This window comes from Macaca mulatta, chromosome 8 (genome assembly GCF_049350105.2).
Source record: "Macaca mulatta isolate MMU2019108-1 chromosome 8, T2T-MMU8v2.0, whole genome shotgun sequence".
Lineage (NCBI taxonomy): Eukaryota > Metazoa > Chordata > Mammalia > Primates > Cercopithecidae > Macaca > Macaca mulatta.
Window position 1 is genome coordinate 76,398,700 of NC_133413.1, and position 21,186 is coordinate 76,419,885.

Sequence of the window (21,186 nt, forward strand, 5' to 3'; positions counted from 1 at the left end):
GTGACATTTGAGCTGGCTCTTCAAGAAAAATAACTCTATGAGGCACATGGAAAGCACTGGTGAGGCACAAAGAGTGAAAGAACAGCGTGGACTTGGGAAACACAGAAGCGTCCCGAGATGCTGCAGGCAAGTGAGAGGGAAGCTGGGGCAAGATGGCTGCAGAGCATTTGAAGCTAGATTATAAGGGGCTGTCTAGGATGTTGAAGAGTTAGATTGAATCAACAGGCAGTGGTAAGAGTCCGGAAAGGCAGTGGCAGAAGCTGGTCTTCATATTATGATCAAGCTCAGTGGGTCACCTATCCATTGTTACTTATCTTACTTTTGTCATTTCTTTGTTTACCTATCCATTTTTAAATGGCAGTCCCAAATGATGCAAAATAAGCTTCCACATGGGCAAATAATGGATTCTTATTTACATAAGAACAGAAACAAGTTATTGCTGCTGCCTGTTCTGCAAAAATATGCTTTTTACATCCAAAATTAAATGAGAATTAGAAAAGTCGTTAACAAGGGAAAACAAGGGTAAAATTTCTTAAATTATTTTAAAAAATAGAAATGAGCATAATTTTAATATTTTATATTTCAAATATATTTCCCTTCTTGATAAAAACAGTGGCATTTTTCTAACCAGCTATATCTAAATATGTATAGTTACCAATCTGGATGTTGGCAATAGATTCAGTGTGACGATCGCAAAGTGGACTCACACCCAAATGATACTTTTTTTCTATATCTCCTATAAATGAAAAAAAGAGGAGTATTAATATGAAGAATATCTACTGGTTAAATACATAAGTAAAGGCTTCAACATACCTGTGCATTTCTTAGGAAAAACACACTTAATCCTCATGAGAGGACAGCTTCACAATTAGTTCTTTTTAAACTTTTAAGTTATTCACACATAGAAGAGATTGCCAAGCTGGTATTTTTATTTAAATGCAAGAGGTAGAAAACTTTCACCAGATGTCATCCCAAGACTGTAATTTATAACACATTAATATACAACTTGAAAGGAAGGTTCATGAAATAAAGATTCCTGGATCTGGGCTTTAAATTACACATACACAAGTTTTTCATGTTCGTATGGCCCTCCACACATGACAAGGATAAAACAAGTTCAGGGAAGTCTTTCTGTACAGCAAAATGCCAAACCTAATCTATCTATACTCATAAATGCATAAATATATCTGATCATTCCAAAAGAGGACTTCTGATTTTCAAAACAGATGCTCAATTTGTAGAGTATTGATTATATGTATATCTATTGTGAATTGTTACTAAAAATATCAAGACTCTGCTGTTAGACCCGTATAAATTACTGAGTTATTTTATTCTTATGATGTTAAAAAAATGAACTGGATAGATTAATTATCGCTCAATACTGTAACGTGCCTTGATGGAAGAATTCCTCCGTTACTTTTTCACTCCACTGCTTGCTTAATTCCCAGGTCCGACATGGGTTACAAATATCAGCACATTTCAAAGCCATCTAGCAAACAAAACATTAATATTGTTTTAAGATATATACACACTTGACAATAATACCAAAGAACCAAGTGCAAGGACTGGATTAACCATAAATATAAATAAATAAGCCAGAAATATAATTCTCCTATTTTTAGATGTAAGAATTTATGAGAATAAAATGCTATTTCTTAATTGGTACCCTAATCTTGTAAAAATTGTCTTCAGCAGAAATCTTGAGTATGAAAAACATAACCGATGATGCCTTCCTAGGTAGCAGATTCACCAGTGATCTCCTTCTGGAAGGAGTGTGTGCTAACTGAAGGAAATTCCTTAGCTTGCCCTCAAGATTTAACCACTCTGAAAAACTACACTAGAATATTTCATTTTTTAGTTTGACAGTCACATAATTTATCCTAGAAATAGAATGTTTCCAAGCCCCATTTTACCTGTAAAACCAAATGTCTATGTCTGGTGTCTTCTAGGCATAAATCACCTCTATCCAAATGGGACCTAAACAAAGACAGATACTCATTCTGGCGACTGATGTCTGTGGCTAGTATCAGAGCACCTATCTGTGTCTCCATTTGTTGCCTGGAATTAGAGAAATACAAACAGAAAATATAAGACTTTCAATTAAATGTTTACTTCTTGATTTTTTTTTCTTAACCATAATAATCAGAAGGCTTTATAGTACCCTAAAATATCCAACTATCATTCAACTTAAAATTTATCACACAAAAAAATGAGTTTTATGGAATGCTTCAAAAAAAGCTATTAAAATAATCAAAACTAAAACCAAGAGAGTTTGTAGGAAAATACCAATATGCAAACATTCCAAAAGGAGAGCCTTTATTTTGCCAGTCAAGGTGGTATTATTTGCTTAAAAAACAAAAATCAATATAACATTGGTATGTTGTTTGGGAAAGTTCCTTGCTGGGATTCTTTGCTGGAAAATTCTCGTGCTGAGGGTAATGACACAACTTTGGTTTCCTTTTTAGTGCCTGAGATCTGAAGGCAGAAGGAAGATTCAAATAGAAAGAACAATGACCCATTCAATAGCTGACTCCTACAGACATTTTGACTAAGATGCCTGTTGCAATTCCCCTGAGCAACTTAATAAAGTTCAGAGTCAACTGTGTTTTCAAGGTTAAACTCAAGAACCAATCAGTTATCTGTAAATGAATATCCACTTTTTCTGGAAGGAAAAAGGTAACATGTTAATACAAACAGCAAATACATACATCATTTATAAAACTGCCTCAGGTCACTTAACAAGATAAATACACTTTAAAAAAAATTCTTGCATTTTGTTTTAATGGGCCATAGCAAACACTATCTCTGTATAATGATCAGTAAAGAGCTGTCAAATAGATACAAAGACTCACAATACTGAATATTAAATAAAGCAAACTCTAAATGAAGAAAACATTAAATAATGCTATTAGGTAGTATTCCTTATTTCCATTTTTATTAAATCTGAGAACTCAACAGAGTTAATCATCAAATGCAAAACATGATTTTTAAAAAGGGAATAATGAAGCAAACATTTTAATCTGTCTTAATTTTAAGATCATAATTTACATATACAGTGTGTTTAAGCAATTTTCATATTTGTACTACAGCAAAAAATGATTTTATGTACCAGAAGTATTGTCATACTCCAAATGGTATCTGTGAATAAAGATTTAAAAAAATAAAAAATAAAGTCCAACTTTTTTCTCACGGTCATTACATAAAATACTTAGTTTTTTATAAAGTTGTTTTAAATTACGAAAGGGAAACCATAGAACAGCAGGTGGAACTTAAATTTTAATACTCAAACATATTTTTATGCCTCACCACTTTTCTTGACGTGGATGGTTTCGATCCACTTTCATGGTTTCGTGACTTGCATTTTCCCTCAGTATAACATTACTAAAAAGCTTGTGTGTGGACCACGCTACGGCAATGATGTGAGATTTTATAAACCATCACCATCGTGTTATTCACATTAATGCTCTTTATTAGGTTCTAAAATAGCCCACTTATTTTTTTTTTCTAAAATATTAGGGTTTTCATTCATTATTGTATCCTATGGCTCCAGAAGTGTGACTTCAGGATTATGCTATTGAAGATATTAAGGCACTGTCTTTACTTTCTTGTCAGTTTTGAAAACTTCTGGGAACAGATTTTAATAAATCTATTTAATATAATAGAATGTTTACATTCCATCCACTTAACCTTTATACCTAGACCTTAAGGTTTTATTCAGCTGAGTATGGAAATATGTAATATCTATTTATGTAAATAAGCAGTAAACTATGCCTGAGCCATTGTGTATTCGGAGTGATTTTACAGTATTCAAATCCATGGAATAGTCTTTCATAAAAATAACTATCCATTAAAATGTTACCGACTATACAGTAGGATAGGTCTAAATTATTAAAATTGTATATAATTTATTTGACAAACACTGAAAACTGCGGAACACCTGAATATTACAATTTTTAAAACTTTATAAAATTACTCAAAAACAAAAAAACAAAAAAACAAAACTTTATAAAATTACTTTACCAACTTAACTTCTATAACCGGTAACAAATTAAATTTGTCTTAATCCAACCTACCTGCTTTCTAATGGCAGATGTGAGAATAAGCCTGATTCTCTCAATAAGCCCACTGCAGATCTCCAGTGGTGATTTTCCAGTACTGAGGTATTCTACAACAAAGGACGTTTCTGAGTTACTTAATGATACGTCTCTTTCTGGACATATCATTACTAACAATACTGTTAGCAATATTAATCTGGTTAAAATTCTAACATTCACTGAGAATTTATTTTCATTACTTTCATTTCTTCAAAATATGAAACATTTTCTAGAATGCAAAAAATAGTAAGTCTTGATGATAAAATTGCACTAACCTTGTATAAAGTTGCCAAGTAATGGTTAGTTTTAATAAGGAAAGGTTGATTAACACCTGGATGATCCAGATCATGAGTGGCAGCTGCAATTAAGCTCAGCAAGATATCCCAAGGAGTTACAGAATTGGCAAGCTGAAGTGTGACAAAAGAATAATGAATCACAGATATATCTAAAATAAGCTCTATGCCATCACAGTAGTTTTGAATTAGCAGCCAGTGGTAGTGGTGGCAATCTCCTCCCTCTTCACGTCATTCTTCAGGCAGTTGTTCATTAGGTCCACCAAGCACACCTGCCAGGTCCTGGCCTCCTCATCACCACACTGGCAAAGGCATGATACAACAGTGGCCCTGCCCACATGGAGTTTACAGAACTCATCCTTAGGCCATTTCATTTTTAACAAGCTTAATTAAAATGGCAGCTAAAGCATAAACCATTCTTTTTGAGAAATAATGGCTTTAAAATGACAAACACAGTTTGGCACATTTTTATTACTGTAGCCATTACTGAAAAAAAAGACCTAATATTTTAAGGGTGTTTATCAACAAACTGGTTATTGGATTTCAATAATGTAATCTAAAATATAAGGTTATTCCTGTAGTCCTGATGTTTAAGGAGGCTAATGAGTAATCATGCTAAGTGGAAGTCTGTGTCAAGTCTGTGATAAAATCCTCCCTCAATGGATGGATACATTCATAACAATGACACAATGTATTCATGTCAGGGAAAGCAATCTTGTACATCAGAAATTGTAACTTTATTCTCAATAATCATTACCAAACTTACTTGATATAATAATCACAATAAATAAAACTTTGTGATTAGCTGACAAATGTTCAGTGATAAAAAAGATCACCTTGACTATATCACCTATTTTTCAGGAATCACCTCTCATTTTCTGGCAAACTTGGCCAGATTTGTGTTCCCACAGCACCGCATGGCCTGCCACAATACCACTCATCAGAGCATGGTATTATTTAGGTTTACGTTAGGACAGTGCTGACTAAACTGTAGTGATCCTGTGCTCTAACAGTGAAAACTTTGGAGCATACACCACTAATATTAAGTATATTTACTTACAGATTATTATAATGAACTAACATTTATATGTTATTATACAATGAATATAAAAACTGAAAATTTTAAAAATGAGATTAAAAAATAAATTTAGATTCAAATTCTATTATTTTCTTTCTCTGCTAGAATGAATCGATCATCTCTTTCTACTCCCTGTGTTAAGTTCATCTCAGTCAGAGAGATCACTGCCTGAGGGCTTGAATCTCCTGGAAAACTGGAACCTACCTGGAAGCAGAGATGCATATTATTTATTTTTGTATCGCATATAATTAGTACATGGAGAAGGTCAATGAATAGGAGAAGATGAAGAAAATTATTTCCTCTTTAGGATATACGAAAGCATTCAAAAAATAAAGCATTCTAAAGCACTGCTTTAATAATGAAGATGAACAGAATGCATAGGATCTAAAGCAATCTCCCTTCCTTGACATACACATGAATGGCACGGCTGTCTATGTCTTATGAACATGTGATTTATCAGGCAGTGTGCAAAGGGGTGACATTCTTATTGGCAGAAGAATAGACATCCTGGGAGAATACAATAATCCCAAATTACACTGATTCGAAAAATTAACGTATGACTGCACACAACATCAAAACAATCTCAGGTATACTGAAGAGTTAACCATTAAAAATAGGAACATGAAAAAAAGTAAATGAATTCTCAAAAATTCTGTGAAGAGAAAGTAACTTTAAAAACAAATCACACATATTCAAAAAATATTTGATATAAAAATGTAACACTTCTGCTTGTAGAAAAAAAAACAAAAACCTTCCATCGGAAAGACAATTTTCAGTATTATAACAAAGACAAGGACTTCAGTAACTTAACTTTTTAAGGTGGATTAAAAGACAGATGTTATTTCCATTCTGTGATTGTATCTGGTAAGAGCTGACAACAAAGAAATGTCCAGAAAAGAAACTACAAATTATTTAACATATGTGAAGGTCAGATTTTACTTGTATCTGCAAAGCCATCATTAGGGTTCTTTTTCAATAAAATAGAAAAGTATTAAGTGGTGAGTTTTGCTGTGTTCAGTGAAAAACTTACTGTTTTCATTGCCTGCCAGCCCTTATGATTTCCCATTGTAATGGTTATCACAGTAAGTTTTGTTGGTGGTAGCTTTTTTTTTTTTTTTTTTTTTTTGGCTAAATTGGCAAATCAAAAATGTAGTAGAAATAGCAGAAAGAAGGTACCTGAGATACTGGTGGCTTGCTGAGGGTAAAAAGGAGGTGGCGCTATCATGGAGGAGAGCAGTTTAGTGAGATAAAATGTTCTGAATCAATATTGTATTTTTATTTTTCCTAATGATGCTACCTCTGAAAACAGATTCTATTTTTTTGAGACAGAGTCTTGCTGTCGCCCAGGCTGGAGTGCAGTGGTGCAATCTCGGCTCACTGCAGCCTCTGCCTTCCCTGGTTCAATCAATTCTCTTACTCAGGCTCCTAAGCAGCTGGGATTACAGGCACCTACCACCATGCCTAGCTAATTTTTTCTTTTTTTTTTTTTTTTGTACTTTTGGTAGAGATGGGGTTTCACCTTGTTGGCCAGGCTGGTCTCAAATTCCTAACCTCAGGTGATCCGCCATGCCCTGCCTAGTGAAGACAGATTCTTGACACATTATGTCCATCCTGAGAAATTACTGAAAGAAATGAACTTCCCACACACAGAAGGCAAAAGGACAAGGCGGTCCTTGCAGGGCTCCTCAATCCCCAGACCATGGACCGGTACTGATTCGTGGCTTGTTAGGAACCTGATAGGAACCAGTGCAGAGCAGGAGGTGAGCTGCCAGCCAGTGAGCATTATTGCCCGAGCTCTGCCTTGGAAGCAGTAGATTCTCATAGGAGCACAGACCCTATTGTCAACTGTGCACATGAGGGATCTAGGTTGCGCACTTCTTTTTTTTTTTTTTTTGAGACGGAGTTTTGCCCTTGTTGCCCAGGCTGGAGAGTAATAGCGCAAGCTTGGCTCACTGCAACCTCCGCCTCCCGAGTTCAAGCGATTCTCCTGCCTCAGCCTCCCAAGTAGCTGGGATTACAGGCATGCGCCACCACCCCTAGCTATTTTTGTATTTTTAGTACAGACAGGGTTTCTCCATGTTAGTCAGGCTGGTCTCGAACTCCCGACCTCAGATTGTGATCCGCCTGCCTCAGCCTCCCAAAGTGCTGGGATTACAGGTGTGAGCCACTGTGCCCAGCCAGCACACTTCTTATAAGAATCTAATGCCTGATGATCTGAAGTGGAACAGTTTCATCCCGAAACCATCCCCCTCCCCATCCAAGGAAAACATGTCTTCCACGAAACTGGTCCCTAGTGCCAAAAAGGTTGGGGGCCACTGCTCTAGAGGTCTAAAAACAGAGAACTAGGCTGGGCATAGTGGCTCATGCCTGTAATCCCAGCACTTTGCAGGACCGAGGCAGGCAGATCACTTGATGTCAGGAGTTCGAGACCAGCCAGGCCAACATGGTGAAACCCCATCTCTACTAAAAACACAAAAATTAGTTGGCCATGGTGGCACACGCCTATCAGCTACTTGGGAGGCTGAGACAAGAGAATCAATCGCTCGAACCCAGGAGGCGGAGGTTGCAGTGAGCTGAGATCGTGCCGCTGCACTCCAGCCTGGGCGACAGAGCAAGACTCCATCTGAAAAACAAAACAGAACAAAACAAAAACATAAAAACAGAGAACAGTTAGAGTAAACCCAGCCAATGATAAAGCCCATATACAATATCATTCATTAACAGCTCATATTCACCAAGCACCTACCATGTGCTGGTGCTGTTTTAGGGGACAGGTAAATATTAGGGGACAGACAGACAAAAATTCCTGTCCTAGAGGCCTGACATTCTTGTGGTTTCCACGTAAGGTTCCCATGTTTTACAAGTAAAATTCTGGGGGCCAAAATTCCTATCTTTTTTTTTTTTTTTTTTGAGACGGAGTCTCGCTTTGTCGCCCAGGCTGGAGTGCAATGGCCGGATCTCAGCTCACTGCAAGCTCCGCCTCCCGGGTTCACGCCATTCTCCGGCCTCAGCCTCCCGAGTAGCTGGGACTACAGGCGCCCGCCACCTCGCCCGGCTAGTTTTTTGTATTTCTTAATAGAGACGGGGTTTCACCGTGTTAGCCAGGATGGTTTCGATCTCCTGACCTCGTGATCCGCCCGTCTCGGCCTCCCAAAGTGCTGGGATTACAGGCTTGAGCCACCACGCCCGGCCAGAATTCCTATCTTATTCATATTTTTGTCACTAGCAATTAGCATCTACTCAGAGCATGAATAAGTGTACATTCATAAGAAAGGCAATCCAACCATTACCAGTCTCGCTGATATCAAAGGGAAGGATGCAGGGGCCAGGGAGGGATGTGGGGGGCCAGGTTCTTTTGTCAACTGCCAGGGACAAGTAGAGCAAAGTTTAAAGGTTCAGTGCTACAGTGGGTTTATGTCTGAGATGTGTAAGCGTAATTCTTATCTAGACTTAGTTTAAGTATAGTTATTAAGTAAAGTAACTAAACTCATTACAGAAACATGAAACTAAACATTAAAATAGGAAACAAAGGGAAAATCACAATGTCCTCGGCTGACAACTATGAATGTTACCAGTGTCAATCAATCAAGGAGACTTTGGACTCAACTTGAACAAAATGCTTTATAATCCACATAACTTCAGCCTTGAGGACATAAAAAATAAATACTCAAGTTAGTGACAATGCATATAGAGAGAGATGAGTTTGTCTCCAAAATTTCCAGTAATTTCTTTGGCTTGAAATATTTCTTTTTTTCATATAGACAAGAGTCCAAGAATTAGCTCTTCCATATAAATTATAAGGTATAAAAATTGAAAACAAATTTCTCACAAAATATATATACTTAAGTCTTTCTATTTACTATTCCATCTGTACCTGGACTTTTTTATGGATGACTCCTTAGTTATGTACTGTCCACTTAAGTGATTTCTGATCACCCTATCTAAAGTTGTAAAACTCTTGCCATCCACCTGGTCATTCTCTAGCGTATTATTATTATTATTATTTTAGACTGAGTTTCGCTGTGTCACCCAGACTGGCATGCAGTGGCGTGATCTTGGCTCACTGGAACCTCTGCCTCCCAGGTTCAAGCAATGCTCATGCCTCAGCCTCCCAGGTAGCTGGGATTACAGGTACCCGCCGCCACACCCAGCTAATTTTTGTATTTTTAGTAGAGATGGGGTTTCACCATGTTGGCCAGGCTGGTCACAAACTCCTGACCTCAGGTGATCCACCAGCCTCGGCCTCCCAAAATGCTGGGATTACAGGGGTAAGCCATCATGCCAGGCCACTAACATATTATTTTGATCAAAATTCTATTTATCTATTTGTTTAATGACTGCCTCCCCCACTGGGATGTACACTTCATGAAGACAGGGATCATTCCTACTCTGCTCACCACCACATTCCTAGCACCAGGATAGAGCCTGGCATGTGGCAGATGTTCAAAGAGTGTAAAACATGTGATGCTATGCGAAGGCTCAGGAGTAAGAGATACAATCTTCAGGCATCTATCTAATCCATCCTATCTATCTATCTAAAGATAGGGCGTCACCCAGGCTGCAGTGCAGTTGCACTATCACTACTCTCTGCTGGACCTCTCAGGCTCAAGTGATCCTCCTGAGTCAGCCTCCAAAGTAGCTGGGACCACAGGTACACACCACCATGCCCATCTAACTTTTTATTTTTTTTTAGAGATGGGGTCTTGCTGTATTGCCCAGGTTGGTCTCAAACTCCTGGCTTCAAGTAATCCTCTTGCCCTGGCCTCCCAAAATATCGAGATTACAGGCATGAGCCACCGCACCTGGATCTACTTCAAATTTTTTAGAATTCACTTTTAAAACTTTGAGTGACTCTGTTTTTGTTTGTTTGTTTTCTTTCTTTTTTTGAATAAAAGAGATGAGGTCTTACCAAGCTGGTCTCAAACTCCTGGGCTCAAGCAAGCCATCCGCCTCAGCTTCCCAAAGTGCTAGAATTACAGGCATGAGTCACCGCACCCAGCCCTGGGTGACTCCATTTAAAAATGTTCACTATGATAAGGGACAAGGGAAATGCTTGCATTGTAGGGCTTTGTGATTTTGTCTATATCCTTAATTGAAGCCTTGGGTAGTGTTCAATGAGTATGTTAAGGATGAAAAGTGTTTAAGTATTATCAGAACTCCACAGGCAAAAAGTGTTCAAAATCATGGTTTTATTAATTTTTGTTCACGTGTCCCTGCCCTGCTCACCTGGCATCACCCAGATTTCCTTGCCCCTGGCTTGGGTTGGGTGTGCCCAGAGGGAGATGGGAGTGCAGAAGCCTTCAGTGAGCAGGTTAACCGTCCTGTGTGCTGCAGAGAACTTATTACCATCTTTCCACTTACCAGACTGTATGGTGAATACTCATTAATCTCTCCCACAACATTCTCAAACAGAGGATGCAGTCTTGGCCCAGAGTTTTTTTAAACTTTGATTTAAAAATTGGGGTGGGCAATAGAGTGAGACCCCATCTCTACAAAAATTTGAAAAATTAGCTCCAGCTTGAGCCCAGGATGTCGAGGCTGCAGTACGCCATAACCACGCCACTGCACTCCAGTCTGGGCAACACTGTGAAACCCTGTCTCTTAGAAAAAAAAGCAGTTGGGTGATTGGGAGTATACATTTGTCAAAACTGTACACATAAAATGTATGCACTAAATTACTGCATATAAGTTCTACTACAATAAAGTTGATTTTTTAAAAAGTTATGATACATATACTTAAAAAAAACTGGGGAATTTTCACATATTCTATGATCTCCTAAATAATCAGAAGATTAGCTATGTTCTTAAGTTGGCATCAGCAGGTACAAGCCAGTTTGGTCATCCTGTTTCCTGCCTAACACCTTAGCCAGAACTAAGATCTAGGGAGAGAGCAGTTTTGAAATAGGGATGGGGTAGGCAGACATAATTGCAGAACTGCCAGGGATAGGAAATGTCCAGGGGCAAACATGGCTTTCATTAACATCTGCAGACAATGATTCCCAAATCCATACATAAATTCTGATTTCTCTCCTATACTTTGGACTCTTTTATGTAACTCTCCACTAGACCTCTATATTGGGATGTCAAATACATTTAACACCACGGATCCAAAATGGTGCTCATTGTCTCTACAAGCCTTACCCCCAAAACTTGTTCCTCTCTACATTCCTCCTCTCATAGAAGACTTCCACCTTCTGCTCAACTGCCCAAACCAGTCTTCACTGACTTGTTTCTTTCCCCCAAATGCATTCACACACCACATCCTGTTCATTCTAATTCCCAAGAGAACTTGCAAACTATCCACGTCTCTACTTCATCAAGGCCACTCTGCTCTCTTCCATGAAACACCAAAGTAACTCCTGGCAGGTGTTCAGGCTTTTTGTTGATACGATTTATTTTCACACCACAGCCAGGATAATTTTCTAAAGTCTCCTGCTTCCTCTCTGTAGCTCCCCATTCATTCACTGAGTCAGACCAAGGCTGTCCCTGCCCACAGGGAGCCCATGTGGAGCTCAGTGTAAATGCCAGCAGTCGAGGTTTCAAGTGACCTGGCCCTTGCTTGGGCTTCTCCAGCCTCTCTCTCAACAACCACCCAATTCTCTAGCTATTGCACTTCGAAACACAGCCAGATTCAGAAACTTGATTGAGCTAGATCTCATTCTTGTGAAGGAAGCCTGTGATTTTCAGTCAAGGCAGTAACTTCAGGAGAAGTATGTGAAAGTAAATCAAAAGGAATTTTCTTATGATTTTCACCTGAAATCAATGTCAACCTCTTACCTTAGGTTCCTTTAAGTAACAGTGCATGGCCTGAGTAACATCCGCAGCGTGGACTGCGTTATGGTAAGGATTTTGACTGTGGTAATCTTCTTGAATCATAACTGCATCAAAGAAAGAGATCCCGATTTTACTGTATATGAGCAACATATACAAGTGCAAAAATTGTGATAATTATGAGTTACCCACTCATCCTTTTCATGTAGCTATTGGTTAAAATCGTGCTGATTCGGGCAGATGATAATCACCTCACAACTCACATGTATACCAAAAGAATCAATATCAATTTGACTCCCTATGCTATCATGGAAGAACAGACTAGGCTTCGGGGTGGAGTTGTGCCCCCTGCCATCAATGTACGTAATGGCCCTACCAGCATAACACACAAATCCAGTGGTCTCAAAGGAAAGCGAGCCTACCTGTGATGGGGAAACACAATCGCCAAGTGAGTGCGACAGACCGTCAGAATTCTGCACTTGCTTCCGTCCCATCCTTTCAAATAGCCTTTTCAATACCCTTGGTTAAGAGTGTTTTTTTGAGACAGGATCTCACTTCGTTGCCCAGGCTGGAGTGCAGTGACATGATCATGGCTCACTGCAGCCCTGACCTCCTGGGCTCAAGTAATCCTCCCACCTCAGCCTCCCAAGTAGTTGGAACCACAGGTGCATGCCACCATGCCTGGCTCATTTTTTGTATTTTTTTGTAAAGACACGGACTTGCCATGTTGCCCAGGCTGGTTTCAAACCCCTGGGCTCAAGGAGTCCACCTGCCTTGGCCTCCCAAAGTGCTAGCATTGCAGGTGTGAGCCACTGTGCCCCACCTAATAAGCTATTTTTGTAAGTAGTTATTTATTTATTTTTGAGATGGAGTCTTGCTCTGTCACCCAGGCTGGAGTGCAACAGCACGATCTCAGCTAACTGTGCAACGTCCACCTCCCGAGTTCAAGTGATTCTCCCGCCTCAGCCGCCCAAATAGCTGGCATTACAGGCACCTGCCATCATGCTCGGCTAATTTTTGTATTTTTGTCGTGATGGGGTTTCACCATGTTGGCCGGGCTGGTCTTGAACTCCTGACCTCAGGTGATCCACCCACCTCGGTCTCCCAAAGTGCTAGGATTACCGGTGTGAGCCACCATGCCCAGCTGTATGTGTTTTATAATTTATATTTTAGTACAGTAGTCCCCTCATATTCTTGGGGGATATGTTCCAAGACCCCCAATGGATGCCTGAAACCACAGATAGCACCAAATCCTATTTATACTGTGTTTTTCCTATACGAACACACCTACAATAATGCGTAATTTATAAGTTAGTCGCAGTCAGAAATTAACAATAACTAAAATAAAATAGAACAATTATAACAATATGCCAGCATCACAACTCTTGTGCTTTGGGGCCATTATGAAGTAAAATAAGGGTGACGAACACAAGCACTGTGATACCAACACGGCTGATCTGATAACCAGCACGGATCAGGATGCAATGAGATTTCATCACGCTGCTCAGAATGGTGTGCAATTCAAAACTTATGAATTGCTTACTTCTGGAATTTTCCATTTAATATTTTGAGGCTACAGTTGACCACAGGTAACTGAAACCACCAAAAGCAAAACCAGAGATAAAGGGGGACTACTGTACAGTATTTCAGGCATACTACTTACAATTAATACACATTAAAAAGTTTCTCAAGGCCAGGTGCGCTGCCTCACACCTGTAATTCCAGCACTTTGGGAGGCCGAGGCTGGAGGATTGCCTGAGGTCAGGAGTTTGAGACCAGCCTAGGCCATTAGTAAGACCTTGTCCGTACTAAAAAAAAAAAATGCAGCATGGTGTGGTGGTGCACATCTATATTCCTAGCTACCCAGGAGGCTGAAGTGGGAGGATCGCATGAGTCGAGAGGTTGAGGCTGCAGTGAACCATGATCGTGCCACTGCACTCAAGCCTAGGTGACAGAGCGAGACTCTCCAAAGGAAAAGCTTCTCAAAAGCCCTATGTAATAATTTTTTTTTTCTAAACCAGAGTTCTAAGTAGAAGTCTGAAGTCTGAGTTACTATTTTGAGCTCTTCATTTGGCTGTACATTCTTGGTATTGAGGCTTTTTTTTTTTTTTGAGATGGAGTCTCGTTCCTTTGCCCAGGCTGGAGTGCAGTGGCACAATCTCAGCTCATTGCAACCTCCACCTCCCGGGTTCAAGGGATTCTCCTGCCTCAGCCTGGATGAGGTGGGAGGCTGCCTGGAGCTTGGGAAGTGGAGGTTGCAGTGAGCCATGATCATGCCATTGCATTCCAGTCTCAGCAATACAGTGAAACCCTGTCTCAAACAAACAACACCTGAGTTATTATTTTCTCAATTCTCCCAAAGACAGTATAGAGCCGAAGCCATTCCAGATACATTGCACAGAAGATAACTCATTGTAGCCAGTGGATTCCTTATGGCTTTAAGGCTTAATTCTCTCATAAACCTGTTCTAGTGGCTGCCAAATTAGTGGCAGCAGGATGAGGGCAGAAACAGCCAAGTATTCATATGAACAATGTGCAAAGCGGGGATATGCATGTTTATAATTGCCAGTATAGCTACTGGGGCTACTCACACTATTTTAATTATAAACTTGAGAATTTACTACAAAATTATATCTGTACAGTTACACAGGCTTCTGTTTACCTAGATAAACCAGTTGCAAGTTAGCAAAAATGGTTATATGAATGATTATTTTTTTTTTTGAGACAGAGTCTCATTCTGTTGCCCAGGCTGGAGTGCAGTGGCACGATCTCGGCTCACTACAGCCTCTGCCTCCTGGGTTCAAGTAATTCTCCTGCCTCAGCCTCCCAAGTAGCTGGGATTACAGGCACACGCCTCCACGCCTGACTAATTTTTGTATTTTTAGTAGAGACAGGGTTCCACCATGCTGGCCAGGATGGTCTCGAACTCCTGGCCTCAAGTGATCCACCTGCCTCAGCATCCCAAAGTGCTGGGATTACAGGCATGAGCCACTGTGCCCAGCATGTATGAAATATTAAATGTCCCTACCAGCAACATCTTAACTTATTTTATAGTTCTACAGTTTTACCATTTTCTTACAGTAATACATTACTTCCTGAATAATTTGTAATTTCTCTCTACTTAAAATTGAAAGATTTTAAAAAGATAGCAAAGCAATGTGATGGTCTCTCACTATTAAGTATAGGCATACCAGCGAGATACTTAGTGTTAAGTTCCAGACCACTAAAATAAAGTGAATATTGCAATATAGCAAGTCAAAATTTTGGGTTTCCCAGTGCATACAAAAGCTATGTTTACACTATAGTCTATTAAGTGTACAATAGCATTATGTCTTTAAAAAAAAAACTGATGTAAACACCTTACTTTAAAAGATTTTATTGGAACAAAATGCTAATGATCATGTGAGCCTTCATTAAGTTGTAATCTTTTTTGCTGTATATAAGCAAAGTTTATATAACCAAAAATAAATTACAAATTAAACTATCTCTTGATCTGGGCACTATATGAAATACCACAATGAGGGTCAGAAAATGAGACCCCAAAATATGCTGCTTTGGACTTCAAACTCAGAGCAGCAAATGCAGAGGAGTACTTTCTCTGAAGTTCCCCTCTCCACCTAAAGCACAGGCAAAGGCTTCACCAGGAATCGTGAATTCCCTCCTCCGGTACAACCAGCCAGGAGAGATTGGTGGATATTACAAGAAGGAAGATTAGAGTTGATATCTTGTGCCTCAGTCTCCCAAGCAGCTGGGATTACAGGCGTGCACCACCATGCCTGGCTAATGTTTTTGTATTTTTAGTAGAGATGAGGTTTTTGCCACGTTGGCCAGGCTGGTCTCCAACTCGTGGCCTCAAGTGATCCACCCGCCTCGGCCTCCCAAAGTGCTGGGATTACAGGTGTAAGCCACCACACCTGGTCCCAAATAATCTTTAAAGTCTACTGTCAAAGAGATTTTAGGGCTCAGAAAAAGAAGAAACCTAACTGCAATATACCTGATCTTTAAAGTTTTAGCCTTTGAAAATTTAGAAAAGTATAGAAATTGTGTCACCTTTGTCAGCAATCTGTGGTCAATGTAAGAAACATTGCAAAATGAAATCAAGTATTCACTATTCCCCATATCTATGGTTCTGTAACTTTGCAGCCTTTGCACCAACAGGTGTAGTGCACCCCTGGTCTGATTTGCTGTGGCCACTTGCTGCAGAAGTGAAGGTGGGCCGATTCTGAGCCCAGGGCTCCAGAGGCCTGGGGACATCAGCTCCCTTGGAAACCTGGCACTACTGTTTGAACAAGCTTCGCTAATTGTAAAATAAATAATTCTCTTTTGTTTTTAATGTAAATCTCTTATGGTGCCAAACTCCTCTGCTTTTTTAAAATTTAACAGAAGACTATGTAGAGCCGAGATGGATCAGCCTGGTATCCTAGCTGAGGTCGCTACAAAACCAACATACGGCTCACCTGTTGCTGTCTGCAGGTGCACAGATGAGCTCACCCAGACCAAAAGAAGCATTCAACAGGCCCACAGATGCAACAGTTAAATAACTGTGTGTTGTTTTAAGTCACTAATTTTGGCTGGTTTATTATAAAGCAATAGCTAACCGATATAACTGAGATAAAACTTACAAACAGGTTCTTATATAAATGTAAATCTTGTTACTGTTAATGGGTTAGAATCACTTACCTAAAAATCTGCGAAGTTTCATCATATCTAAATGGAAATACTCAATTAATCCATGAAGACTAAATAAGTGAAAGGTTAAGCTTACTAGACTATTTCCTAAAAAGAAAGAAGAGACATTACATTAGTAGGAAATACTAGTCAACACAATTACATTATGCTTTGAAATATGGATTTTGAATATAAAACATGGAAAGAGTAATAATTCCCACTTTTTGTATATCAAAAATATGCATCTTCTTATTTTATCAGTTATGAACTTTATACATCACATCTTTGTTTCACTGTAAGAAAAATTTAATTTTTGTTGTTTTACTTTTCCACAACCAAAGAACTGAAAGCTAGACATTTTCAAATAGATTTTTTTAAAGACACCAAAATAATTAGAATAGACAATAGAAAACTTTAAAAATTGTCCCACACAGTAACCTAATTCAGTGTGGCTGCACTTGGCCTTCCTCCTGACAACGCCTCTGCCATCTTGCTTTCACTGAAACAGACCGCCCCAGAGCACACACCTCAGCTGCGGCCTTGTTAGCCTTGAGAATGTGTCTACTCTCATCCATACAGGGTTAGGAGGAGGCATCAATGACCTCAAGATCATCAGAATTAAAAACTCTGAACTCAACCACTTGCTTTTCCAGAGTAGCTGCAGAAAATCTGAGATTTGCTTGGGGAGTGGGGAGGGGGAATCACGAAACTAGGCAGAATATCACTGTAAACTCAGAGTCAACACTGCCCAGCAATCATATTGTTTTTCCGGTGAACTGGCTCTTTCACTTTTTAAAATGCCTGTTTTCAAGCCTTTTATGCTCTTCTTAAACTTTCAACATACTTACTTCCCATCCACCCCCTCATTCTCCATAGCCTCATATGTCACAGAAATAATACAAGCCCTCAAGTTTCCCTTTCTTTCTTTTTTGAAATGGAGTCTTGCACTGTCGGGCTGGAGTGCAATGGTGCGATCTTGGTTCACTGCAACCTCCGCCTCCTGAGTTCAAGCGATTGTCCTGTCTCTGCCTCCCGAGTAGTGGTGATTACAGGCGCCCACCACCAAGCCTGGCTAATTGTTTGTATTTTTAGTAGAGACGGGGTTTCACTTTGTTGGCCAGGCTAGTCTCCAACTCCTGACCTTGTGATCCGCTAGCCTCGGCCTCCCAAAGTGCTGGGATTACAGGCATGAGCCACTGCACCTGGCCGAGTTTCCCTTTCTTTCAAAAGCCAACCCATCCACACCTCCTCAGAGATATTCCTTGTTCCATCGGGTACACCTATCCCCACCCCACCCCACCAATCTCTTTCTCTTTTCTATATTGTCCCAATAAGCATCAGCATTCAGACATGCTCTAGGTTCTCTCATCTCTCAAACAATAAAGAATCACAGCCTCTCCTGGCTCCCTCCAGTTTCCCCTGCTCCATCCCCCTACAGACGCGAGTTTTTGGAAAGAGCTGCTACATGCGATGGGGACTGTCTTCGTCCTCAACGTCCACTCCTTCGTCACTGACAAGTGGAGTCACACCAAGAATAGAAATTAAATTTGGAAAAACCACCATTTTTATGATGTTTAGTTTTCCCTTCCATGGTATAACTCTCCATTTCTCCATTTTTTAAACCTCTTATTATATTTCTCAGTTTTGTAAACTTCTATAGGACACATATACTATATTAACAATTAAACAGACCACATGTTTTAAATAGGCTACACATTAAAAAGTCTATTTTAAGTAGACTACATCCTTCACATAGACTCATAAATTACTGCCAATGTTCAGATAATAGCAATAAGATACACAATTCTAGTATTCTGTAAAGTCTATGATGACTCTTACAAAAACGTATAAAAGACATACTGGTCCCAAATTGAAAATTTATAATAATAATATTTATGAAGGATAATAAAGGACTGTTTGGCTAACCTTGTTATCTAAAACCACCTAACCAACTGCCAACAAAAGACCACGGCTGATGAAAAAGTACATTAACTGGAACATTATTTGCATGAGCAGTGACAGAAAAGATGTGGCAGGCCAAAAGAGACATTTTTATAAACTACTTGACATATCGCCTTCATTTGGAAAGAAAAAAAATTTCAAATCTTACATTTTAAATAAATTAAATGTTAAAATGTGTTCAGGTCCTGATATGCTCTATCGGTACAAACACGAGTCCACGTGGCGTGGAGCCATTTCTGAAGAAGTGAACGACGTGTCCGTTACTATTGCTGTAACAACCATCTTCGAGTATATAAATATTTTAGAATGTTTATTCATTCTCTGTATATTTAGATTATCATAAGGTTCTCCCAAAATTGTTTTTCAAATGTAACAAAACAAATTACCCATTTCTAGGGTGTAGAATAAGTTTTAAGAAAGCTACAATCTAACAGGAAAATACCCTCTTTTGGAATTCAGGCAAAGTGTAGTGAAGAAACACATGTAACGTCCCCACTAGGAACTTTAAGGGAATCTGACAAGAACCAGGCTCTTAAAGTGTACTACCCATATGTAACTGAAAAGCGGCATGCAAGATACCAACTGAGGATTATAACACCAGTAAGAACACAAGTCAACAAAACATTTCAAAAGAAGAGATGCTCAGCTGTGTTAAACAAAAATCAGGCAAAGAAGAACTTTTTAAAAAATGGAAATGGAAACAAACACTTTATGAAAAAGAAAACTGTATTTTAAGAAAAGCTACCCTCATAAAAATATATCAAAAGATAGAACTGCCTCTGGAATAGTGGGCCTCAGTCATTTGCAGAAGGTGATCCCAGAAGGATCTGGCTGGAAGGAGCAGGCTACCCTGACGACGCAGGCCTGGCAGCTAGTGTCCTCACGAACCAGGTGTCTTCAGGAGTGATAAGCTTTTGCTCTGTCGCATCACTTAATGCCCTCAATCCTACAAAAGGAATTCCAAATGCATCCTACCAGACAATAACTACTTCCCTCCTTGTAGCAGACAAGCTGGGGACCATTTGTCTTGGCACAAATCACTGCATTTTGCTTCCTCCTCTGCCTTCCTGTCCTCCCCCCAATATCATCTGGGAAATTGCCAGCATAAGAAACACAAGAAAGTATTGGATCAATAAGCAAGAAGGGAAAACTATACACTTGGATACCATGAAAGTATGTTATCGAGAATTCATTTCAGGTGAAGCAGTTTTAAAAGGAAAACCATTCTCATTATATAGTATAAGCTAAAGGAATTTTCTTCTGCCCATTTGTTCCCCAATAATATCTCCTTAAGTAGAAAATTCCTGAGCTTTTAAATAGCTGTAGTTAACTGAATGTATAAATCTCAACCTCTAAAATCAAAGGTGAGTAGCTAACCATGAGTGGTTTCTACTAAACCCTAATGATTTGGGACGAACCCTAAGGGGAAACCATGTAGCCACCCTGTCCACAAATCCCATTTAAGCAGTGAGGTGATCAAAAGGAAAGCGAAGTGCTTAGTTAACTACTGTGGACTGCTAGCTATTTCTTCTGCCCATCCAGTGCACTGCTGAGCTCACGCCGCTTTCATCACCATGCCCCCAACTAGCAGAGTATGTACTTTTTAAAAATAAAATTTAGAGAAGAACAATCAACTATTTCAATGAGTGACAAGTGTCCCAGTAGACTAATAATAGGCTATGAGCTGTGAGAGTTTATGTAAGGCTAAACTTTGAAAGTGTTAAGGGTGACATTGTTTAATCTATATTTGTCTTGAGATAATACCTAAAGTAATATTTGTGTTAAGTTAGGAAAGGGGAATTTCCCTGAGCAAGAAAAAGGTGGGCCACCTGATATTTCACCTACCTATATTTTCAAAAAGGAGAAAGGCCAAGGGAAGGCTAACTGTGTAAATGATATCAGAGCCTTTCCTGTGTGTACAGGCCAAGGTGGGGGCAGGGAGAAGTACAGAACACTTAATCACCAAGGGCAAAGGAAAAGTAGAAGAGAGATAGCAAAGGGGAGGAATAAAAAGGCAGGGAGGCAGGAGGGTGGTTTTGCTGATAAAGGCAAACTTCACTGTCTTCACAATTTTGCCTAGGATCAGTCCGATTTATTTTCTGTCAACACTGCATAAGCAAACAGAAGGTATAGACAAAGGTATTTCCATTAGGCATTGCCATGCGACTTAGAGAGAATAATGGAGTGATACTAAGAGAACCCACATTGATTCCTGAGAAAAATAAAGTTGTAATTTGCTTGTTCATTTTACATATTTGGCATCCTTATCAAAGACACTTCATTCCAAAGCAATAAGAAAAAGCAGGTGATTTCAAAGTAC

General features: G+C 39.3%; 2 protein-coding genes across 5 annotated transcripts in view; one reads left to right on the top strand and one right to left on the bottom strand.

The window, feature by feature from the left end:
* The window catches only part of MTFR1 (mitochondrial fission regulator 1), an 85,947-nt gene extending 83,380 nt beyond the window's left edge, over window positions 1–2,567 (top strand). The window contains exon 8 of the mRNA XM_015145459.3: window positions 2,466–2,567. Within this exon, the coding sequence (XP_015000945.2) occupies window positions 2,466–2,552 (87 nt within the window). The 3' untranslated portion in view covers window positions 2,553–2,567. The remainder of the gene's footprint in view (window positions 1–2,465) is intronic.
* Window positions 1–21,186, bottom strand: part of PDE7A (phosphodiesterase 7A) — a 124,864-nt gene that overhangs the window by 5,493 nt on the left and 98,185 nt on the right. For all 4 annotated transcript variants that reach the window (NM_001266863.1, XM_077942422.1, XM_077942423.1 and 1 more), the window contains 7 exons: window positions 16,917–17,012; window positions 12,243–12,343; window positions 4,370–4,501; window positions 4,074–4,165; window positions 1,914–2,058; window positions 1,393–1,489; window positions 656–736 (listed from right to left, as the gene is read on the bottom strand). In NM_001266863.1, coding sequence (NP_001253792.1) covers window positions 656–736; window positions 1,393–1,489; window positions 1,914–2,058; window positions 4,074–4,165; window positions 4,370–4,501; window positions 12,243–12,343; window positions 16,917–17,012 — 744 coding nt within the window. The remainder of the gene's footprint in view (window positions 1–655; window positions 737–1,392; window positions 1,490–1,913; window positions 2,059–4,073; window positions 4,166–4,369; window positions 4,502–12,242; window positions 12,344–16,916; window positions 17,013–21,186) is intronic.